This window comes from Mus caroli, chromosome 18 (assembly GCF_900094665.2).
Source record: "Mus caroli chromosome 18, CAROLI_EIJ_v1.1, whole genome shotgun sequence".
Taxonomy (NCBI): domain Eukaryota; kingdom Metazoa; phylum Chordata; class Mammalia; order Rodentia; family Muridae; genus Mus; species Mus caroli.
In genome coordinates this window covers 31,092,940-31,117,697 of record NC_034587.1, presented here as the reverse complement: position 1 = coordinate 31,117,697, position 24,758 = coordinate 31,092,940, and the positions used below count along the sequence as shown (strand labels likewise).

General features: G+C 44.9%; 1 protein-coding gene across 3 annotated transcripts in view; it reads left to right on the top strand.

The window, feature by feature from the left end:
* The window catches only part of Epb41l4a (erythrocyte membrane protein band 4.1 like 4A), a 205,767-nt gene that overhangs the window by 145,552 nt on the left and 35,457 nt on the right, over positions 1 to 24,758 (top strand). For all 3 annotated transcript variants that reach the window (XM_021150640.2, XM_021150638.2, XM_029472150.1), the window contains exon 13: positions 3,534 to 3,655. In XM_021150640.2, the coding sequence (XP_021006299.1) occupies positions 3,534 to 3,655 (122 nt within the window). The remainder of the gene's footprint in view (positions 1 to 3,533; positions 3,656 to 24,758) is intronic.

Below are 24,758 nucleotides of genomic sequence, written 5' to 3'. Positions count from 1 at the left end.
CTTAGTTCTTCTCTTTTAATGACCCACTTTGAAGTGTCAAATCTGAGACAAGAGACAACCAGTAAGAATGATCAACAGTCGGTGTTCAGTACTTCCTGTGACCGTGGTATCCAGTAGGATATTTATTCTCCTAAGGACTAAATTTGAGGTACTTCTGGTTTTGTATGAAGGTTTTTGTTGATGTGTAGATATTTAGCCTTTAGCTTTTCAGAACTCTTCCTTAGACAAGAATATAATCATGAGATGTAAGAAGGCAGAACTTTCCTTACTCTGAGAAGAATGGGTAGTAATTAGTATTTGTGCTGCTTTTCCAATCACGGTATTGCCAACCTGTCTCCTCGTCAACGGGCTGCAGCTAGTGTGAGGGCATCTGTCTTATTAGTGTTTAGATGATCAAAATTATAGTTGTGCTGTTCAGCATATGCTGGAGGTAGCTGGCTTCTGCAAATATAGCCACACCTGACTTCCTCAAGTCTATTGAAATGCAAATATTATGGCTACTGGGAATCACTATTAGAAATTATTTTTATTGGATTTTGCATATTAAATATAATTTTTCCAAGAAAGCAATTAAAGGTAACCTTTGCAGAATTGGACGCTCTGCTAAATCTGCTCTGATTTCATGGCTAATGTTAGCTGCCTGTTAAATCTTAATGAGACCCAAATCTATTTGTGTATAAGAAGCACTAACTTCAGTGCCACCTGTGGGAGAGAGGTGTTTCATCTGTCTGGTTAGAGGTCAGGCAGGACAGGATTGCTGGGTGGGCACTAATGTAGGCTGTTTAGAGGCAAGAGTTGGCAAACTAACATCCTTTTAACCAGTATCATGGGCCTGCCTCTTGGTTAAAGTAATCTGGAGATGCCCTGTAGTAGTTCTGGAGTACAAAAGTCACTTCCTGCAGGCTGTGAGATGGAGGCAAAGGAGTCGTGTCCCAGGAGCTGCAGTGTGTGAATGTGGATGCCTCTGTGTGTGTGTGTGTGTGTGTGTGTGTGTGTGTGTGTGTGTATGCCCGTGTGTGTATGTGGTGTGGGGTGTGTGTGTGTGGTTTTTGTAGGGGTCCTTGTGCTGTGTATATAAGTGGAGGAAGACAGGCTCTAGTCTTTACTCTCTCTCTTCTGTCTTGGGGCTTGCAAAACACCAGGTTGATCTTTCATCTTTTTGGAAAACTAGTTATGAAGGGAAGAAAAACTACTTAAGAAGGGAAAGCCAAACATTTTTAAATGATGTGGGACAATCAGGTCTCAAAATTAAATTAGGAAGAAGGCTGAGCCCAAATCTGATGCTTTATTCTCTTGTTTTTGAGGAACCAGTAATCTGAAATGGAGACTGATTAAATCTTCAACTAATTACATATTTTGTTACATATTGATATCTCCATTTTGGAGTCCCTTGAAAATTAGCCTTTCCCCTTAACTGTTGCTAAGCTCCTTGAAAGGGCGAGTGAGTTGCAGGAATTTCAGAGGAGGGCTGAGGAGCGGAGTTCTCTCGGTAGGATTGAAGCATAATCTGTGGCTCGGATTTCATGACGTGTAAGAGACCCCGTTCTCAGGATCTCCTCCTTGGTGTCAGGTGCTTTCCCAAGCCCTGCTTATTTGATCTGCACAGTGGCCCACCAAAGAGGTATCTCAGTTATAGAATAGAAATTGGAGCACTCCCCTGGGAAAGTAATTAAGCCAAGGACCCGCAAGCAGCAAATCTGGTATCTGAAGGCCATGTGACTTTCTCTGCTTGCCTCTACTTCGCTTTGATGCTAAAGTAACTGTGGCTTTGCCAGACAGAACAAAGAAGGTGCAGTGCCAAGGTGTGAGGAGGCATGGAAGTGGGGTACCTCCTAAGTGCATACCCATCACTAACGCCACAGAGGTGCAGCCTAATGTAGGTGACAGAAAACGGGCAGTAGAGATTTTAAACAAACAAACAAACCTTCATGGACCAAACAGTTAGGAAAAGGCAGCACTGAGTTTTCCATGGGGTTTGGAGTTTCAAATTAAATAGCTAAGTGTTCTGTCCCTCCGTGTCTGCAGACTGATCCGTACTGACCAGACGGGAAGCCCAAGACCCGTTCCAGACCTGGGTTTTGTGTAGCCTGTAATAGATTAGTTGACGTTTCTGGGCCTTAGTCTTATTAATCTTGGGGCATTATTTTCTTATTACTCTGTTCCTGAGAGAGAAACTATGAAGAAAAATTGAATAATAAAGTATAATCTCATTATAAAAATGCCCCAGTGGTCTGCATATTTAGTTATATTTTTATGACAAATGGTTTTTCCTCTATGCAGTGAGGTATACACTATCCAAGCCTTTTTGACACTAGAGAAAGTCTGGAGTTGGTGGTCTTAATCTTCATGTTCCAAATAATAATGGAGCATGTTCTATCTCTCTATGGAATTCTTAAAGCTTTTCAGGAAAAGCTCATAGCCTGTGCACATAGCCTCTAAGTTAGAGGGTGAAAGGTTTATTTTGGTTTGTAGTTTCAGAGATTTAGGTTGAAGGAGAGCTGGGTTATTGCTTTGGATCCTTGGTAGAAGCATTGTGAAAGTGGGAGCGTAGGGCGGGGCACACTGATGACCTCATGCTAAAGAGGATGGGGGCGGGATGGGAGGAAGAGAGAGGAGGAGATAGATCCAGTCCGATAGATACACATTCACTCGAAAGGCCCCTCAGTTACCTGCTTCCTTCAGCCAACACCCACCTCCTAGCAGTCAGTTGGGGGCTATAAACTAACCAGTGGATTTATCCACTGCAGAGGTTATTAACCTCACGACCTAATCATCTCTTATTTGGGGCCACAAACAGTCAACATATCAGACTGTGTGTGTGTGTGTGTGTGTGTGTGTGTGTGTGAGAGAGAGAGAGAGAGAGAGAGAGAGAGAGGGAGAGAGAGAGAGAAAGAGAGATAGAGAGACAGAGAGACAGGGAGACAGGGAGACAGAGAAGGGGTGGGGGTGGGGAGGAAGCTTAGGGTCCAGATCCTCACACGATCTTTGGAGAATCAGGCCTGCGTAGGCTGCTAGACCTGTTTTCTCTACCTGAACACATGGTTTGTTAAGTAAAGAGATATAATAAATGACTGACCGTCCCAGAGCTTAGTAAAAATTTCACTGATATTGCCGGCGATACCATCCCACTTGCTGTGTGAGCATGGGACCGTCTTGTAGAGTTACCCCCTGCATGGTTCCCCCATCATGACTTGTCTGGGTTTTGGCTGTGGACCCCAAGGCCATCAGCAACGTCCATTTTTAGCCTGTTCTTCCACGGAACCTAATCTTTGGTAACCCTTCCTCCATTCTGGTCCCTTAGCAAGCTCTTCTTTTCCCATGCTCTAAGTCCCTCCTTTAGTTTAGTGCCGCCTTCTTGGTAGTAGTATAATGGACTTCAGTTAAAAGCCTGCATGCTTATGGCCTGTTGAATCTGTGTTGTTGTTTTCTTTTTTTTTCCTTCGTTTTTCTTTGCAAGATCCTCTGGCTGGGCTGTATTTAATTCCGTGGCCATCTGGTTCTACTTTTGCTAATCAAAGTGTCGCATTTTCAAGTGGCAGGACAGCTTTGCAAATGAGCCGAGATCTTTCTATCCAACTTCCCCGGCCCAATCAGAACGTGGTGAGAAGTCGAAGCAAGACTTACCCCAAGAGGGTAGCACAGACGCAGCCCACTGGTGAGTAGTCACCGAACCCAAAGGCTTTCAAGCAATTTGTCATTTTCTTCTAGGCTGGTGTGTGAAATGCGTTCAGGTGGTGACTGGAGTTACATAATCCTTTTTATTTTATTTTGAGCACGTGATATGCATGTTTGTATGTGTGTATGTATATGCTAACATTTTGTATATATGAATGAGGGTACACACATGGCAATGCACATGTGGAGGTTGGGACAACCTTGGGTGTTGGTCCTCACTTTCTGTCTTGTCTGAGAAGGGGTCTCTTTTCAGACTAGCAGACCTGTGACCTTCTGTCGATCATCTTGACTCTGCCTCCCATTTTATTGTAGGAACAATGGGCTACAGGTGCACTGCCACACCCAGCCTTTACTCGGGGCCAGAGGGATGGGACCCAGGTCCTCAGACTTGCACTGCAAACGCTTTGGCCTCCAGCCCTCTCCCCAGCTTGTCTCTCTGCTTCTAGCACTAGAAATGTTGGTCTGAGTCTGGCAAGTTTCAAACAATCAGGGACTATTATTAACATTATTATTGTTATTTTCTGTGTTTTGGAGGAACAGGGCCTCATATAGCCCAGCTGTGCCTAGACTATGTAGACAGAGCTGGCCTTGAACTCGTGATCTTTCGCCTCCACCACCCAAGTGCTGGGATTACATGCGTGACCACCACACCTGGATGTAATTGGTAATTACCAATGAGCAGGTGGAACAGTCCCTAGAATAAACTCCTCTGCCTTCCTTAATGATTAAACTTTGTTTTCAGAGAAGCTTGAAGTCAGTGATTTCCTAATTTAGTGCCTCTGAGATTGAACCAGAATAACTTCTAATAAAAGGATTCCTTTAAATATAATAAAGCATTGTTGATATAATTGCATGGAGCCCAGAACAGCTTTTCTTTTTTTAATTACTAGTCTTTATTTTTATCATGAAACATAATATAGAAGTACATGAAGTCACAGCTACACCTTCGTATTTGATTGTGGGTATCCATGTGCCTATGACGTTTAACCACAGTAGCGATGCTCAGACTCCTCCAGCGGCTCCTAATCATACCCTCAGCATCCGTCTCCCCTGTCAGAGGACACTGGTTAACTCATGGGAGTTATTTACTCTTCTTTGTAACTTGGCTGCGTGTAGAGCTTTTTTTTTTTCTGAGCACGTTTAATTGTATGTTTTTAATGTTGTGTGAGTAGGTCATGGGATGTGCTCTTGGTCCCTTTCATCAGCTTTGTGTGCAGAGCACTAAAGGCTGAGTATTCAGGCTAACGCTTATCGGTTTTCTCTATGTTGGTGTTGGTGGATATTGTGTTTAGCTATCTTACACTGCTAATACATACCATTTTTTAAATAAAGCCACCCGGTCAGTTTTAACGTTTGGTGCTCAAAGCTCACAGGAGTTTCTTGCCAAACACCTCTCCAGGCCTTGTCTGGTCCTCTCTGAGCCCTTACACACACAGCATCTCCTTTCAGCCTCATAATAACCCTGCAAGGCAGGGCACTGATAAAAGCATATTTCCATTTTACAGCAAAGGAAGGAAAGCATGGTCCTTGGAGCTATAAGGAGGTGGGGCAATGTCTATTTAGGGACAGAAACCCTGGGTGGTTTTTGTTTTTTGAGTCTTTCTACTGCATTCTTTGAAGTGAGATGTTAAGAACCAACATTTAGCTATTGTGTGAGAGCTGTTGTAGCCTGCCTGCCTACCTGCCTGTCTGTGTGTGGCTTCCATTCCCTTCCCTTCCCTTCCCTTCCCTTCCCTTGCCAGTCTTTCTTGTATAGCTCTGGCTGTCCTGGAACTCACTTTGTAGACCAGGCTGGCCTCAAACTCAGAAATCTGCCTGCCTCTGCCTCCCAAGTGCTGGGATTAAAAGGCATTTGCCACCGAGCCCGACATGATGTAACATTTTGACATTCACTGCTTCTTTCTGTCCTCACACCAAGCCCATGAAGGAAGTACGTGAGTTTGTTGTTTGATTTCCTGGATGTAGGAATGACATCTGATTTACCATTTCTAAAGTCAGTTTAATCTCTCTGACTTTAGGTCTCCTCCTCCCATTAGTCTTGAAGACACAATCCTTTATGATGATTCTGTAGTGGCAAAAATAAACCACGAGTTAAATTTGCAGCAGAGTATCTTACTATGACCCCCATTTCTCTGAAAAGGACTGTAAGATTCCAAGGACAGGTCAAGAGTACCGTGGAGCAGGTCTGCTGTGCCCTGAATTTACTGCGTGTCACGAGCCCTGTGAGTTAGAGCACACAGAGACAGTGCCATGAAGTGGATGCATTATTTACTACTTAAGCAGGAAGGGAAGGGAAAGAGAGGCTTAGAATCAATCCCCTGTGGGCTGGACTCTCAGTGCATAACGAAGCTTCCCCGGGGCAGGTAGAATCTTAACGGAGCTCGCTTCACTCTGCCACACCTGAGGGACTCCAAAAGGCAACATAACTTTGTATTCTGTACTCAAATGGTCCCATGAGGCCCCCGGGCTGAAGCTCAGGCTTGACAGGCATCGGGTGTTCTGGGAAGAAGAGAAGAGCTCAACTGTCCTGGAAAGGACATCTTTGACTCACGATGTCACCTTTCCTGGGAGGCGCAGGAATAAGGGCTGGGTGTGTCAGATGCTTCCTAACTCAAGCCCACGAGGCCTCCTACACACTTGGCAGTTAGTTTTCAAAAGTGCAGACAAGGAGAACTGAGTTAGTCCAGGCTCTCCCAGAGAGCCTTTTCTGCAATTACATAGTATTTCATGTAAGTCAGTGTCTTAGGCATGAACTTCCAGTCTTGTAACTGCTGGTCTTAGTTAGGTTTTATTTTAATATATTATAATGCCATTTTTATGTGAGTAGCATGAAGTTAGCCTGTTGTGCTAACTGTCCCATGCTTACGATTAATAAGCGAATTTCCCACTCTATAGTACTTCTGAAACACCATTTTTTCCCCATCTTCATGTCCTCCTTTTAGGTTTTTTGCTGTTTTGTTTCTTTATCTCACTGAGTCTAATGAATGTGCCCATATGCACATGCATGTGAGATCACCCACTGAGCAAGGACAACTGTCTAGGGGCCGCACCCTGAGAAGGATGAGTGGTGCTGGCCTCCTAAGTTGAAGCAAACATTTGAAGAGATCTCCCTGGCCCTTACACCCATCACTGGGAGCTTTTCTGTTCAAACCCCCGCCCCCACTGGACCCTGTGGAGGAGGGCCATCTCAGAGAGCTGCTCCGAGAGAGACCGAGATGGGTCTACAATAAGGCCTCCTAGGCTCAGAATGCCAGCGGCCCAGAGTCCATCTTGCCAGAAGCCTGCCTGCTCCTCTCCCTCCCACACCGGTTTCCCTGGCTCAGGCTTTCTCTCAAATCTCCGTTGCTAGGACACAGTCATCAGTAACTGGCCAGGAAAGAAACAGTTCTCATTTGATTTTTTTTTTTTAAACTAGGCTGGGATATAGTGCATTGGTAAAGTGTATCAGGGCCCTGGATTTTATCCCTCCAGTTGGCGTGGGTGGGGAGATGGGGTGGGAGAGAGAAGCTTACAAATTTTCACTGGCTAAAGGAAACGAAAGTATCACCTAAATAAATAACCTTGCTATAGTTATTTAAAATATTTGAAAACTTTGACAAAATGGCAGAAATGGAATCTTTTTTTTCCTCCAGTTTTGGGGGTTGAATCTAGGTCTGCATGCCCTACCACTGATCTATATCCCCGTTTCTTCCTAATTTTTATTTTGGGGGACTGGAGAGGTGACTTAGCAGTAAAGAGTACTTGCTGTTCTTCCCGAGGACCCAGGTTAGGGTTTCAGCACTCGCGGCAGGTGGCTCACAACCACCTGTAACTCCAGCCCCAAAGCCATATGCAAACACACCTACATATAATTAAAACATAATCATAATATTTTGTGTGCATGTGTGTGTGTGTATTTGTTTTGGGCCAGGGTCTTGATAAGTTGTCCAGGCTGGTCTCGGTCTGTTCTACCAGACCAAGCCTAACAATTTTTTAAAATACAGAGTCATTGTTTTAAGACTCTCCCTGCATATGGCGGAAGTGGAGTTATAGGTTAGAGAAGACAGAGGTGTGTGTTTTTTTTTCTGTAATAAGTCTAGCTGTTGCTTTTTTTTTTTTTTTTTTTTGGTTTTTCGAGACAGGGTTTCTCTGTGTAGCCCTGGCTGTCCTGGAACTCACTTTGTAGACCAGGCTGGCCTCGAACTCATAAATCCGCCTGCCTCTGCCTCCCGAGTGCTGGGATTAAAGGCGTGCGCCACCACGCCCGGCTTCAGCTGTTGCTTTTTATGGATTGAATTCTTTTAATGTGCTCCCTGAGGCTTCAGAACTACAGTTGTTGGAATTATCAGCATATCCCCTCACCTTGTCATTTTACATTTTTGGGTAATTAACAAATTGTGATAGTTTTTGTCAGTTTTCCATTTTAGCTTACAATGCACCTTTTGCTTTAGATGTTCTTTTATTCCCCCAGAAGAGAAAACAATTTATTTTGAGTAGATGACTGGCCCCACTTCACCTGCACCCCAGCTCTCTGAGTTCGGAGAAAATTGTATTCACCTCTCAGTCAAGAATAATACATGTCTGGTAGCTTAAAGGTCTTTGTGTTTAGAATCTGCCAAGCGTAGGCCTTGGCACCTCTATGAGGAAGTACATTCCAGAGTCAAATCTCTGCACCCCATAGCCCGCTGCCCCACCCAGGAGAGTTCAGTGCCAGGGCAGGCAGCCAGAGCATTCCTGCAGATCAGAGCTGCCTCTGTGGATCGAGCCCGGTGCGTGGAGCAGGGAGGGGAGGCCACAGGCAGGAAATACGCATATTTTCACAGCCTGTCTCTGATAAGGCCTTGGCAACTCAGGCAGGTGGGTTCTTGTCAGGACTGTCTGCTGTAAGTAGGCAGTAGGGATAATAGAATATTGAGACAGAACCCAGATAGAGCCAGAAGAGTAAGGGCATGGTCTCCCTGTAAAATATATATTTACTGTGTATGAATGCTTGCCTGCATGTAGGCATGTGTATCATGTGCATGACAGGCATCCCTGGAGGCCAGAAGAGGGCATCGCATCCCCTGTACCTGGGACTACAGAAGAGCTGTTATAAACTGCAGCTCGGGCACAGGGAACCAAACCCAACCTCGACAAGAGCAGCACGTGCTCTAAACCACCAGCTCATCCATCTCTGCAGCCTCCCTGCCTGGCTGGTCTGTGATCTAGATGGTACTGCGGCTCCTGTGTCTTTCCGTGATATTTCTAAGAAGTTAAATGCGTCCCCTGGGATGCACTGTCTGCAGCAGAGACCATGCCATTATTCTTCCGGCTCTGTGGAAGGCTCCGAGAACACCATGCCCAAAAGGATGGGAGTGAAGATCCTTGGGGCTGGGTGTGCAGGCAGACAGCTACTACCTGGGTCATGGCAGCAGGAGAATAGACCCGCTATTTTTCATGAATCTTCTAGCATTTTAGGAACCATAAAACCTGGATATTTACATGTACTTTTTAAAATTTAAAGTGTTAGTGATTAATTTCATTTAAAAAAAAACTTGTGTGCTCAATGAGTGACACATTTGGTTTGTGAACTACCTCTTTGGGATCTGTGATTGGCAGAGTAAGGGAAAATGGTTAACCTACCCCATGGCGGTGAGATGCCGTCACCTGTCTTGAGACTCCCAGTGGGCGTCCTTAGTAACACCTGGGAGAAAACCCATTTCCTTCCAAAATTCCATCACCCTGGGCACGAACACTTTATTATTAGTAGCTTGATCAGCCAACTACAAGGGAGCGACATTGCCACACAGCTAACCAACGATTCACCTGTGGGTAGCAGCCTGGCATATCTGTTGGGCACATCGGGTAGGTCCAGCCAAAGCAGGAGAGAGGGAGAAAGCTTTGATGCCAGGAAGAGCAGGCTCATCTACTGCAGTGTAGCTCTGGACAGCTCAAGCTTTCATGTCAAGAAAGGCAAGCTTCATTTATTGGACACTTGCTCTAGCTGCTCAGTGTGTTAGGTGGGAGTTGGTAGAAACCCAGCATAGCTTATTGCCGTCAGCTCTTTTATGGTAAGGCAGACAAAAGGGAAGCCGTGAGTGTGAACAGGGACTGGTGTATCATCCACCCAAGGCAACGTGGATCCAATAAATATTGGAAGATCTGGTAAATCCGAGTTTGGCCTCAGGTGTCCATGTCATTAAGTACGCAGTATTTAAAAGGCACATAACTAATTTGAGCCTCAGTTTCTTCATCTGTCAAGTGGGGATGTTTACCCTGCCTCCTGGGTTATTGTCCTGGAGATGGTATTTCAAGCAAGTTGAACATCTTATGGGCTTTAGTGGGGCCCCAGTCCACTTTAGTTTCCTTCTGAAAACCATCCCGTCAGTGTTTGAGTTATTCTTATATTGGATGCCATCATGTAAGGATAATAGGACTGTTACTGGACTGCTGGAAGTGGGGAATGGGGGATGGGAAGAGCCTGTGTAAGTAAATGAATAGGGATGGAGAGGAACTTGGAGACTTTCCTGTCACGGAACAAGATTCAGTGTTAAGGGAATTCAAAAGAATAGGCAGCTCAAGTCACTCTGTTCAGTTTTCTTTCCTTTGTTTCTTGAGATAGAGTTCCAGGCTGGTCGTGAACTGTGCTAATAACACAGTTAGACATCTCCTTCCATATTGGCTTCCTGCTTTTTAGAGTATACTTTAGTCCAAGCTAATGTCTTTCAATTGTGGTAAGAAGACAGATGCTATGAAGAATAGCGTCTTTACAACTTTGAGTGTAAGTTTGACAGTGCAATGCACTCAGTGTTGTGCAGCAGTTCCCTAGAAGTTTCCTTTTGTGTCGTCCTCACTGAACACACACACACACACACACACACTTCAAGTGCGCATTGTTCTCTGCCCCTCTCTGGCCTTCCTATGACAGAATTGTAAAATAACTTCTTACCACACATTTGTAATGGAAACCTACCTGACAATTTCCAAGTTTCTATAATTAATCATTCCTTCTGTGCCTGGGAGCTTCCCTATGCAAAGGAATTCGTTGGTGGTCCTACTGGGTTCATTTTCATGTCAAGAAGACCTTAAAAAGAGAACTGAGAAGAAAGGACAAGGGTGCAGAGAAGGGGAGAACATTATTGAGCAACAACACGGGGACCCCAGGGCTCTGGATCAGGGCTTCCTTAGTAAATTCAATAATGTCTCCTCTCTAGCATGAGCAGGCTGTGTTGTAGGATCATCCTAAAGACCTAAATACCCAGTAGTCAGAAACTGACCCAGGAAGGCACACGATGTATCTGTCAAAAGAAATCTGAGAGCAGGGTTTGAGTTTGTGTTAGTACAGTGCCACAGCCACCTGACACTTGCCGTGGAAACCCAGCCTCCACAAGGAGCCCACCATGTGAAGAGAATGTTGTTAACTAAGGTTTAGTGGACATTCCTGTGTGCCTGTCTCTGTGTGTGAGCTCTACAGAGGGTGTCCCACTCTGTTCTTTTAGGCAATACTATGACCATGAGTGTTTAGGTTAGAAAGGTAGAGTTTGGGCTTGTCTGAGGACCACAGAGCCAACGTGGCTGCCATAAGTATATAGAATTTTCTATGGAATACAGCATAAGCAGGAATGGGGGAGGGGACAAAGCAGCATGGCTCTGGTAATGGCTCATATGCTCCCAATATATAAAAAGACACGGAAATCATGGGTGGGGTATCCGTGTGCACACACATGCAGATGGGCTGTGCTTCAAGTTGGTAATTGTAGACGCCTACAAAGGGAAGTGTTTCTGAGTGAATGGATAATGGGGAGGAAGATCTGTTTTATTTTAATTTTATTTCATTGTTTCTATGTTGCAATTTTAAAAAGCCCAGTAGATAATTGTCAAGAATGTATTATGCTGGAAAAATGGTTTCAAACATGTATTCATTTCTCCAACAGAGAGAGTCTCAAAAGGCTCTGAGCTGAGAACACTGAACTAGAAAGTATTCAATGGGATTCATAGAGCAGGTAACGGGACAGAACCAGACCAGCCTTACAGAGTGCCAAGAGATTCTCCAGTGTCAAGAAGCCAACTGAAACAGAGAGGACAAAGAAGAACAAAAGCCTGTGGGCTCAGAGAGGGGACGGGATGTCACTGAGCAAGGTGGACTCGGGACTCTGGATCCAGAAATCCACAAGTCCCCAGCAAGTGTCGAGCCTAACAATGTTCTCTCTGCCCTGTGAGCAGAGCTGAGTTTTCAGAGGTGGGCATAAAGGATGGCTGTGCCCATCCACGTTAGCCCGGTGTGAGAAAGTTACAGACAGTGCCCGCGGAGCATACACTTTCATCCTGAAAAGGGAGAGTCCTTGCAGGGTCAGAGATAGGACAGGGGCTTTGTGTTCTAGGTAAGCAGCCAAGGCCAGAGGATGTGGAGTGATTGCTAAGAGGAACGGGTTCTTTAGCTTGGAGGATGTCTGGATTAAAATTACCCTGGGCTGGGGCCTGGAAAAACTGGGGACTGGAAGGAGACTTGGAAAAGATGAGGGTGTGACAGGGCTCACACCTGCTGGTCTCTTCATGATTGTTTGTGTTTGCGGCTCCTCTTCAGGTCAGCCAAGGACAGGAAAGGGAAGACATTAGTGTTAATTCTCTTCCCAGGGCACTAGAACAAAGCACTCTAAACCTAAGCTGCTCTGTGCTGGCTGTGGAGATGGTGTCTGGAGAATTAACGCGATGCTAACTTTGTTTTGGACAGAATGTGATTTGGGCTCTTCTTTCTTAAAGCGACTCTACTGAGATAAGGTCAAATCTGGCTCTCCACTTTGTCTCCGGCCTGAGTGTGAGAATGCTCTGAGGAGAATTTAGGTGGCTCGGTGCCTGGTTATCCAAGGCTCTCCCTTGGGAAAGGGTGCTGTGGTACGTGAAGAAAAGGGAAGAGGCAAGGGGAGAAAGATGTATGGTTGTAAATAATTCCTGGTCTAACAGACCAGACTTTGCAGCACAGGCTCTTACCCCACTGTCCATAAAACAAAGGAGTTGAATAAACTTTAAGGAACCCCTCTTCTCTCTAAAAATTCTCTTTTGTTCCCTGGCTTACCTGACTCAGAGTTTGCAAGGATCAAACACACACACACACACACACACACACACACACACACACACAAGGATACCAAAGGCTTTAGGAGAAACTATAGGTGTGGTAGTTGCCACTTCAAAGACCTCACGGATTAATGAAAACTACCATCCCACTGTAAAATATATCTGTGGGGCTAGAACGTTGGCTCAGTGGTTGAGAGCACTTGTCGCTCTTGTAGAGGACCAGGTTCCAGTCTCAGTCCCTTCGTGGTGACTCGCATCCGTGAGTGGCTCCGGCCTAAGGGATCTAATGCTCTCTGCTGACCTCGTTGGGCACCAACGTGCATGCAGGGAAAACACTCATAGACATAAGACAACTTCAAACAGCTTAAGTATAAGCTGTCATTGGAGATATGTAGCATTTTATATTTACAAAAAAAAAAAAACTGTTTTAGTAGATTCTTTAGACTACCTCAAAGGTTAAATGAAATCCTTATTGCCAAGTCAAATATACCAGCCATAACAACCCGTGTTCCCATATTACTTTTAAATTATTCTTTTAGTTAAAATTGACCAGCTGACTCTGACATTCACCTCTTTGGTTAGCTCCTTGTTAAAAGTGAGTACTGTCCCTCTGGGTGAGAGCTGGGGACAGAGCAACGTTGCTCCTGGGAGGCTTCTGTACTTTGTGTTTGCCTTTGACAGCTGTGTTCACACAGCTGTGGCCCCAGCCCTTCTTGAACCTCCTTGTGCTTTGGAAGCCCAGTGGTGGGACTGGGCACTTGTTTGTCATCGGGATTCAAGGTACTGTGATTTGATTTCAAGTTAGAAACATGCTCTGTTAAATATAACCCGAGTGTACCTCACTTCTCCTCCCCAGGCAGGGGGTTTAGAGCTGTTTCAAATTCTGTTCCGGGCATAGGTTTTCTGAAGCAGACAGCACATGAGAGTCACAGCTCTGGTTTACTCTCAGACTGTGAAGTCTGGAGTGGAAAGCCTCTGCACGGCTCTGTTTCTCCTGGTTCTTGATTTCAGCCTGAGTTCAGGGTAGCTATAGCAGGTGCCGGGTGAGGAGGTGAGGCAGGAGACAAAGGAACTACAGTCACTGCGGCCCCAAGTGCCCTGTTGAGCATGTGGAGTTCTTGGCTCTGTGTGTTTTCTAACTAGAGGGCAGCCAGGGAAAGCCCTCTGTAAGTGTGGCCTTGTTTGTTGTGAGACCAGGGTTTCTGAGGAACTCCCAGACCCCTCCAGAGAAAATGAATTGGAATGCAGTGGGTTGGTCACTTAGCTCCACAGAGCCAAGCATCAGGGGTTGTGTTGTGGTCCCTTGTCCTGCCTTGAACAGCTGGTTTGCAGAGAAAGGAAAATGGAGTTGACCTTGAGAAACACTGAGGGATCTTACTGCTTTGAACACAGGGCAAGGGAGACTTTGTATCAATGAATTCCAGTTTGTCAGATCCTTCAGGGTCTGCACCTCGAATCTCTATTTAATCCGAGCTGGCTTTGCCTCGGGACAAAACAATCTTAGTAACACTGTATAGGAGAGAGTTTTGTTTCTTTCTTTTTAATTAATGAGGAGACCAAACCAAGTGTCAAGACAAGAACAGACTAGGATTTGAATCTAGAACTTTAGGATACTAGAGAATGTAATTAAAAAAAAAAATCAGTGTAAATTTAAAGAAGTAAACCATCTAGAATTACTTGGAAATACACAAACCTGCTTTCTCCTCCTGTTATATGATTTCTTAGTTCAGCAGGTACACCTTGTGTGTGTGTGTGTGTGTGTGTGTGTGTGTGTGTGTGTGTGTGTGTGTGTGTGTGTCAGGGTAGAGGGAACTGTGCCAGGGTATGCTATATGTAGAGGTCAGAAGACAAACTGTGGGGGCCAAGCCTCCTGCTCCCCCCTTGGATTCTGGGGACTGAACTTGGGTTCTTAGTCTTGGCAGCAAGCACCTGTGCCTGCTGAGCCGTGGTGCCAGCCCCTAGCGGATAGTCTGCTGATTTCTGAAGGAACAGCACGCCAGTCTGCTGGGACTCGATCTGTACTAGGCCAGGCTGGTCTCGAACTTGTGCTTCTCTTGCCCGACTCTAGAGTGCTGGCCTCACAGAGCTGAGCTACCATGCTTGGACTGTCAACCCTGTTTCTAAAAGAAATGACCTAAGGTTTGGGGGATGGCGTTTTACCACGCAATTTCATGTCAGCTGCAGTGAGCTCTGGGAAGCATTTGCTCGAGGATGTTCCCTTTTGTTGACATCGTTTCTGTTCTGCCTTGACGCCTGTGCTTACGCATGCTGTGTAAAGGATTTATTAACGTAAGGCCAGTCTGATTAGATGTGTTTTGGGAAACGGCTGTGAGCTCTCTTCCTGTGAGTGCTCGCTCGGCATCACAAGCATAGCTACCCAAATGGGAAAAGAAAGGAAAACTGAAAACATATTACATGCTCACATTCAAGCCTTAACTTTACCACAAAGGACACCTGTTAGCATCTCCTTCTCATTTAGCAAGAGTTTATTGAGCACCTCTGACATGTGACCCTATTTCATGCAGCAAAATGAATAAATAACACTAAAAAAACCCAAAACAAACAAACATGGCCTCTTATCTGTACAAGTTACAAACACAAGACTTTAGCACCTGTAACCGCTATGTCAAGGACTGTCTATAAGCTGTCTTATTCAATCCACTTGTTCACTGTATGGTGGATGGTAGGTACCCCATTTTGTGGGTGAAAGAATAAAGATCAGGATGTTCAAGATCATTAGATCAGCTAGTAATGGGTAAATTAGCAAAGATGAGAAGCAGATCTGTATGCCGTGTTTGCATGCTTAACCCCTTACAGCCTAGAAATATGGAAGACGCAGTTCAGGCAGGCAGGCAGGCAGGCAAGCAGGCAAGGTGGGGCTGACTAAGAGAGGAGAGGGGCTGAAGAGATGACTCAGCAGTTAAGTCTTGGCTGCTCTGTCAGAGGACAGAGATTGGGATTCCAGAACCTCTGTGAGGTAGTTGTCACTTCAGTCAGTATATATCCTCAGACACATAGATAAATAAAATAATAAACTATAAAATAAAATAAAATGTCTCTAACAACAATAATAAAGGCCACGCGTGATGGTTATGTCTTTAATCCCAGCAGAGAGGGGTGGATCTCTGTGAGTTCAAGGCTAGCTGTGGCTACTTCTCAACAAACAACAGCAGATCCTTGGAAAAATCGAGGAAGATAATTTGAGTGTGACTAGAGGTAATCTCTGGTGAAGGAAGCCATTTTGAAGGCTAGCAGAGTAGATCTCCAGCTGGTATATACAAGTCCTAGGGTAGAGTATTTAGGAAGAAAAATGAATACATTTTTAAAATCATCCATAGGGGCAGAGCTGAGGTGTGTATACTAAAATGCAGTTCAGAAGGCAGAGGGTGTGGCTTTTGTTTGGTGTTTACTTTTCTCTCCACGCTCCATGTCTGTGTGTCTGCCTCTGCCCTTCTCTCTCCATCTCCTGCCCATCTATGTCTGCCTCCCTCTCTGTGGGGCAGTGGAGGGTAGATATTGACACCTTGCTTCTGCTCAGCTCCAAAGAGCCCTCCCTGTTTGGGGTCAAATGTCCTGACTCTTGTCAGGGGAAATAAGGTCAGGGAGGATTTTTAGGCCACACGTAGCTTAGATCAAATGAGATTTTAGATTATTTTTTTCCCTGAATGAAATCTGTCTGAGGTACTCAACGCGCTGGCTCTTGTCCCCAGTGTGCCCTTTACCGTCGATCTTCCCATATTGTACAGAGGAAAGTTGAGCTCGCCTGCAAAGGAAGTCTGTTGTCTCTGTGTCTTTAAAGCTCCGTGGTTGGTGTTGGAGAAGTAAAAGGCTCTAAAGATCAAGTCACGTGTCCTTTTCCAAGTCGTTTTCTCATTTTGACTTAACAACACAGTCGAGGGGCCCAAATGTGTCACCACCAGATTTGTAACTGTGAGGGTGCTTTGGGACGTCAGTGTGACCCTCACTTAGCACAGTACATTGTGTCCCTGCTTGCTTATGCGCACAAGGAGCATTAAAACCCAACTGGATTAAAATGGCAATGGAGCCAGGATTAAACTGCTTCACTCTAACAAAACAAGTAATTTTTTTTTTTAAAGATAAGGTTTCACTGTGTAGCTTTCATTGTCCTGGAACTCTCTTTGAAGGGCAGGCTGGCCCTACAAACTCACAGAAATCTGCCTGTTGTTACCTCCTGAGTGCTGGGATTAAAGGGGTGCACTACCATGTCCAGCCAACAGTAAAATTAAAAAAAATTATTTTTCTTATTTATATGTGCATGTATGTGTACATTCAGGTGCCTGTAGAAGGCAGGCAAAGGCATCAGGCCCACTGAAGCTGAAGTTACAGGCAGTTGTGAGCCACTGAAGTGGGCGCTGGGAACGAAACTCTCATCCCCTGAAAGAGAAGCAAGAGGCCTTAACTGTGGAGCAATCTCTTTAGTTTCCTCAATATAAAACTTGTTCTTTTTGTTTGCTTAGCTTTTTTGACAGGGTCTTATAATGTAGCCTTGGCTGGCCTGGAGCTTGCTATGTAGACCAGGTTATCCTCCAACTAAAAGAGATCTATCTATCTTATCTGCCTCTGCTTCCAGAGTGCTGGGATTTAAGAAGTACACCCGAGAACTGATCCAAAAATAAATTTCTTAATTGGGTATAATATATGTAATGATTAGGAAAGTGAGACCCATGTATTTCATTGGGCACTGCGTTCTAAGGACCAGAGAGACACCTCTGCTGTTAGAAGTGCTTGCTGCTTTTGCAAAGGACACAGGTTCAGTTCCCAGCGTCTGATTCAGATGACTCCAAACTTGCTGTATTGCTGTAACTCCAGTTTCAGGGGATCCACTGTCTTCTGGACACCAGAATATATGGACTGTACATAAAGTCATGCATGTATATGTATACACACACACACAGAGAGAGAGAGAGAGAGAGAGAGAGAGAGAGAGAGAGAGAGAGAGAGAGAACCAATAAATATTTTAAAAGAACTGTTGTAGAATTTATTTATCCCAATCTGGGATTTCTACCCCACTTTTAACCATTTAGTTCCCTGATAAAAGACACACACCCCCTTTATATTTACAATAAGCCTTAATCAGCACAAGTGCTGGGCATATATCTACCCTCTATGTTATTCAGTCTATTTCCTATCAATAACCCTGAGTTATTAGTTACTATGCTTCATCTGGGCTGCTCTTAACTCCAACTGGCTAGCCCTCAGGGCTACATTTTCACGACTCACCTAATCCATGGTGGCTTCTCCTCCATTTACCTTCTTCTCCCGTTCGTGGTTTTCTTCTAACCCCCTTCCCCCCCAACCCAGGAAGGAACCCTAAACCCCGCCCATGTCTCTTCTGCCCACCTATTGGCTGTTGGCATCTTTATTCACCAATCAGAAATAACTTGAGCGCAGGGTCACATAGTGTCACTTGGGTCTACCTGCAGACTCTCTTCTCTGGGACGAGGAACCAGTATTATTAGCATTAGAATATAAGCAGCAATTTACTTTCTATGTTTAATATTTTGCCAACATTAGTATTACTTTGGCATGTTAATATTTCCAATAAATATAATAAAGATTCAGAAGTGTGCCTGTGTGTGGGTGATATACATGTGTAGTGTACATATATGTGATATATGTGTCTGTACATAAAGGGGTGAGGGTCAGAGGAGGATGTCAGGTAACCTGCTCTGTCATCTTCTACCATATTTCTCTGAGACAGGGTCTCTTTCTGAGCCTGGAGCTCACTAGCTATTTCCACTAGAAGCCCCAAAGGTCTATCTTACACCTTTGCACACCCACCCCTCCCCTCAGCACAAAGGTTGCAGGTGCAGGTGACACAGACACACGGGCTTTTTACATGGGTGTTGGGGGCTACTCTCGGGTCCTCAGGCTTGCACACGGGTCCTTACCTACTGAGCCATTTCCCCAGCAACAGGAGTTAATTTTAACATCTAGGGAATTATTTTAATTCATTTTTATGTTTTTGTCACAAATAGTATTATAAAGTGATAAAAGATTAATCAGTAATAGTTTTTTAAAATTCTCTCATCCACTTGATGCGTGGAGATTGTGTGAGGATAGGGGATACCCAGGGGGTCCCTACCAGCTCAGAGGAGAAGGGGAGGGGGAGGGGGGGCAAGGATTGTGGGAGGAGGTGACCAGGAGAGGGGCAGTGAGCAGGATGTAAAATGAATAAGTAAAGTAATAATGGTAATGATGGTAAATAATAACCCTCTCATCCAAGATGAGACCAGCGCAAGACCAGATGGCTTCAGTGTACAATACTACCAAGCATTTCAAAGGAGAACAAACGAACACCAATTCTGCTTGTTATTCCACAAGAGAAGATGAAGGAATTCATCCAAACACATCGGAGGCTAGCACTGTCCTGATAACCAACGCAGATTAGAACACACGCACATGTAGGTCTATGTGCACAAACATGCACACGTGTGCATGTATATGCCCAGTATTTAAACTTGTAATGAAAAAGCACTTTTTTTTCCATCTTATATTTATGTACCGAGATGCATAGCTTTTAAAAATTCTTTACATGAAAGTCTTAAATACCACTGGGTTGCAACCTCACAGAGAATAACTCAAGCAGGGAGATATCTATTGTAGAGAACAACTTTCTTTCAACTAAGTAAGCCTTTTTAAAGTAACTCTTGGGGGCCCACTCGTCGGTGTGGGAGAAGGAGGACACCCAGAGGGCCCCTCCCCCGTGTAGCCCTCCCATAGCGCAAGCCACTACAATGTGCAAGTATGTGATGGATAGCTGGGAGAGAAAGAGACGCCGCAGAACAGTGTGAGCAGATGAAGAGAGGTGCAGGTAGAGATGCGATGGTGGCTGGAGAGGAACAGCCTGTTGTTAGCATCCTGTCCCGCCACCTGAGGCCATGGTGAAGTCCCAGCTCATGCTGCTGCTGAGAGTCATGTCTGAGTCCATAGCCATGCAACAGGAGGGGCCTGTGTTGATGTCTGTGGTTCATATTGCCACTAAAGACCATGCAGATGTTTCTAGGCTGGGCTGCACCTGGGACTACGCTGATGTCTTGGGAGAGCACCATCGCCCGCCCCCACCTGGGCATCCCAGAAGAGCTGGCTTTGGTGGTGTGGGTATGAATAAGCTGGCTCTAGGGGTATGAGAGCAGGAGAGCTGCCCCTGCCCCTTGCCCGCTACAACTGGCTAGGGCAGTGCTGGAGAGCTAACCCTGATGGTGCAGTCGCAGGGGAGCTGCTGGGCTGACCAACTCAGCTACCACCCAGGCCTAGATCCATGGCTTTGAGTTGGCTCACACCAACATCTGTCCCCAGCATCTGAACTGTTGGGGTGTATGAAAGGCCCAGCTCTGAAGATCCACAGCTGCAGAATCTCCGTGGCACAGGGCAAGAACAGGATATCTGAGAGGAGTCCCTGTGAGGGTCCAGTATTGATGGTGTAGCATAAGCCAAAGGCCTTAAGCCAGACCAATGACTCGTGACATGAACATTTATAAGTGAAGGTGTGAGGCTGAAAGCGTGAGCTTCCATGGTGAGGTTGTCTTTGTGCTTTTTTTATTTTAATTTTTAAAATTCTTTTGTTGCAAGGGCAGAGGGGAGGTTGAAGAAAAGGGAAGATGAATGGGATTGGGGTGCGTGATGTGAAACCCACAAAGAATCAATAAGGAGGTTTGTTTTGTTTTTCGTTAATAGCACTTGCTGCTTTCCCGGAGGACCTGGGTTCAATTCCCAGAGCCCACAGCAATCATCTCATAACTGTCTGAAACTCTACTTCCAGGGCTCTGACACCATCTTCTGGCCTACATGGGCACTGAACACATGTGGTGCATGGATATACACGCAAGCAAAACAGCCATGTGTGTAATAAAATAAAGTAAAATTTAAGCTAATCTTTATATACATTATGCGGGCTTTGTGTAATATAAAGACCGTGAGCGGCTCAGTACCCGCCACTGAGGCAGGTGGGCTCACCCCTCTGCCCGAGGTTTGAGAGAAGCTGGCTAGGGAAGTTTTGCTATCCTGTACTTTAAGATGTGGGGTCCCATTGGGCTTTGCGGGGTATTACCAGTGTCTTGGGGAATTTGTACACAAGCTCTTTCTTCCTGTGACACAATTTAGCTCCTCTAATCACAGGAAAAGCAATTGATGTCTGGGTGCATGACATGATTTGGTTCCAGAGATAAGGGCTATCTTTGGGCCCTGAAAGTTGAGGGACAGATGGCTTCAGGTCACTGGCAGGCTCTCCAACATGGGTGCTATTTACCAGAGAGTTCAAATCCAGCCTCCTGGAGGGAAGGCTCCACACTGTCTTGTTTTTGAACCTAGCATTCTAAGCAGTAGCGAAGAAAAGCATCTCTGGCTACCTGTGACTCAGTATGTGAGCATCTCTGTACCTCTGGCCGAGGGCTGGCAAAAATGGACCTTTGTGTTTATGGATCTCTCACCCCCAAGTTGATTGTGCCAGTAAGAATATGGGCCAATTGCCCAGGCTGGGCAGTGTGGGCAATGTTGTGTTAGGGAAGAGGATGCCGCAAGCAGATGCGCTCTGGAGGTTCTTTTGAGTATTGACGGATTTTCCAAGTAGCTTTCCACGCCACTCCCCTGTGTTTAATCTTCCCTGTAGCGTGTTGGGAGATGCCGTGTTTGATCTTGCAGTTGACATGAAGCAAATCGATGTTGAACGTCAGTGCGTCCACAGAGAGGAGGTGGATGTGCTTAAATGGCTGTCTTGGGACTTTGAAGCCAGAAACTCTTAAGACAGCAGGGACCCCTTTGTCTGGATGAGCTGACATCAGGCATTTGAACTTTAAATAAACGGCCATCGGATGCAGAAACACTGCCCATTTCCAGCGCATGTGTTTCAAAACCTGTTTGTTGTGCAGTTTCATAAGACTGTTACTCTGCCAAATGCAAACCTTCCTGTGGTAATAGGAAGAAGGTTGTCTTTAGATCATTTTTGTGTTTGACCGTAATCTCTGGAATTAGAAGAGGGGATCTTTGATTTTGCTAATTTATTCTACCATTCTGCCATTTTATCTCATAATGCTCAGAGAAGCCAGCGTAACTAAGGCAAGGTGACTTTGTGCTGCCAGCACGGGAATAAAACGGAAACAGTTCCAAGGCTAGCTCTGTTTTCTTTGTGAGTACATTGTATCTTCAGATAGCTTGTGCTGGAGTAGATGGTTAATTTACTAAATCGCCCAGATTTCTTGTGTTGACCGTGGCCATGATGTATCCTGATTATTTTGGCCTAAGAATTAGCCTATAGTTGTTTTTTTTTTTTAAATCAAAGGTTAGAGAAAGCATACAATAGGATTAAGTAAAATAAAATTAATCATAAAGGTTTACAAATGGGGTGGGGGTCGTGCTGGAGAGAAGCCTCAGCAGTTAAAGCAGAGGGCACAGGTTTAGCTCCGAGCAGACACACGGTGGCTCACAAGTGTCTGAAACTCCAGCTCCGGGGGATATGATTTCCTTTTTAGACTTCTGCAAGCACCAGGCATACGCATGGTGCACATGCCCTCCTTCAAGCAAAAGCAGCCATAATAAAACAGAAAAATAAATACTCTTTTAAGTTTACAAATTGATACTTGAACGTAACTAAAAGAAATTATTCCTATGGCACAGGCAACTTTGATTCAGACACTCTGCGTGCTTTTACTTCTCCTATATAGGAGTTTTTCTTACTTGCCAAACGAGGGTTTTTCGTTTTAATGTCACGTGCTCACCTATTCTACCTCTAAATGAATAGTAATGGCACTGTGCTGTTTTAACAAAATCTCAATTGCACCATTCTACCAATGAAGACTTGGGAGCCAGATGCTGGTGTGTGAGCCTGCTAGCTCAGAAGGCAGAAAAAGCACCCAGCTGACCTTCTTCCTCAGCGCATGCCCCTCCAGGAATGCCCTTCTCTCAGAAAACCTCCTTCAAACTCATGCCCCTCCCTTCTACTTCCTGTGCGTCTCTCTATCTACCCTCCTGACTCCTTCTTACTCTTTATGGTTTTTTATTAATAATCCTATGTTTACTCATGGATTAAAGGTGTACACTAAGGCTGAGCCACACCAGGACTAAAAACAGTTTTTCCCATTAAATGACACAATCTCCGGAGTCACAGTGCTCCAATGTCCTGCAGCAGCCCTGAGTGACATCAGAGAGTTGACTGTGGTCTGACCTGTCAAGTTATGAGTTGTGTACAATTCTATCGTAGTAAAATAAATGTTTTTCTCATAGAAAATGCACATGTGCTCATCCTCAAACCTCGCCATCAGAAGATGGCTGAAGAATTGTCCCTAAATCAAGTAGCTAACTAGATCTGGGCAAGTCGATTCTGCTCTGACAACTGCTCTACTGAACTGAGGCTAGGGCCACATAAGTCCCTGCTGCCAGTCAGGCACATTGAGGCACAGCACAGTAAAGGTGGACATGGTGCTAATCAAAGCAGTGTACCTGGCTAACCCAGGCTTGCTCTCATCTCTCAGACGCGCTAATCTTTCTTAGTCTAACAACCAATTGTTCGGGAGTAATGTCAAGCTACTTAATCACTTTGAGCTAGTTTCCTTTAACTGTTTCTCCTGAAACTTAATAAGCAGGTAGTTAAGTGTCTGGCTCTGTCTCCCAGCGGACCTTTAATTTATATTAATTCGTGCTATTTGTAGGTGGTGTTTAAATGGCAGATAGAAAGCGACAGTGTGTTGGCGTGGGGAAAGATTTAAATCTTGGCGGCTGAGCTGGTTGACTGGGGAGCTATAGGGTTAAAAGTTCTGGGTGTGGTTTTTTTAAGACTTATTTATTTTATTTTAAAAGCATGAATATTTTACCTGCATATATGAATGTGTACCACATGCATGCCTGGTACCCATGGAGATCATAAAAGGGCGTTAGATCCCCTGGAAAGGGGTTCCACCAGGTGGTTGTGAGCCATGCTGTGCTGGGAACAAAACTCAGGTCCTGCAAGTTCAGTGAGTGCTCATAACCACTGAGCTATCTCTCCGGCCCCTACAGCTCAGATCTGTATAGTTAAAATGAAATGATATTGATGTCTACTTTGCCAAGTTATTTTGAAGATTCCATGAGTAAATACACGTGGACTGTTTAGAACAGTGTCTGACACATAACAAACACTCCATAAATGCTAGCATTCATTGGTCTTCTCAGCTGTTTCTGGGACTCGCCTGCTTAGCACTTAGTGATGAATAGACACCGGGTTGATCTCTGCCTCTGAAGATGCCCTTTAAGGGACAGCCCTGGAGATGTCCCCGCCTGCCACTCATTAGCTGGCTGCCCCTCCCATCTAAACTGTCTCAGAGAGGTACTCTATGGAGAAAAGTCACCACCAGGGCCACACAAAGCAGTATCTCTGCCTGGAGACCAGGACCCAGACTTTATAACCAGAATCTCCTCAGAGTATCTGCTGTGGGCTCCCTCTGCTGGCTCATCTAGTCTGTATGCAAATCAGTGGTGGGATAAACTTAAAAATTTAGCTTTAGGTTTTGAGGTGTGTTTTATGAAAGATACATATGAGAATTTTCTTTGGTAATGAATACAATTAACACATGCTCACTTTTCTTCCTGCCGCTGGCATTTTGAGTTAGAATGGTCTCACAGGTTTCAATTTGGGGGAGTTTCACAGTGATTTCAAGTGGGACCAGTCGTGACAGGCTGAACCACTTTACAGCATGGTCCCAAAGAACTGGTAATGTTTTATTTTACAATATGGTAATGAATATTCTAGAATCTTATTTTCAGAGTCATAAGTTTTTGTTTTAAAAGTCATGATATGAGAACTTAATAATATTCTTCAAAGGTCATAGCTTATGACTCCTGGGGCAGCTCTGTATGTATCCGATAATAATATCTCAGGTTTATTGAGTGGTTGATCATTTATTAGGAGTCATAATCTATCAATAAAATGGGCCACAAATTACCCAAAATTTGCATATTTTTTTCTTTATGTTTGTGTAAGAGTGCTAGAGTGTGGATACATTTATGGAGAGCAGGGACTTGGAGCCTAGGGCTAGGCTGGCTGGCTGTTGAGCTTCCAG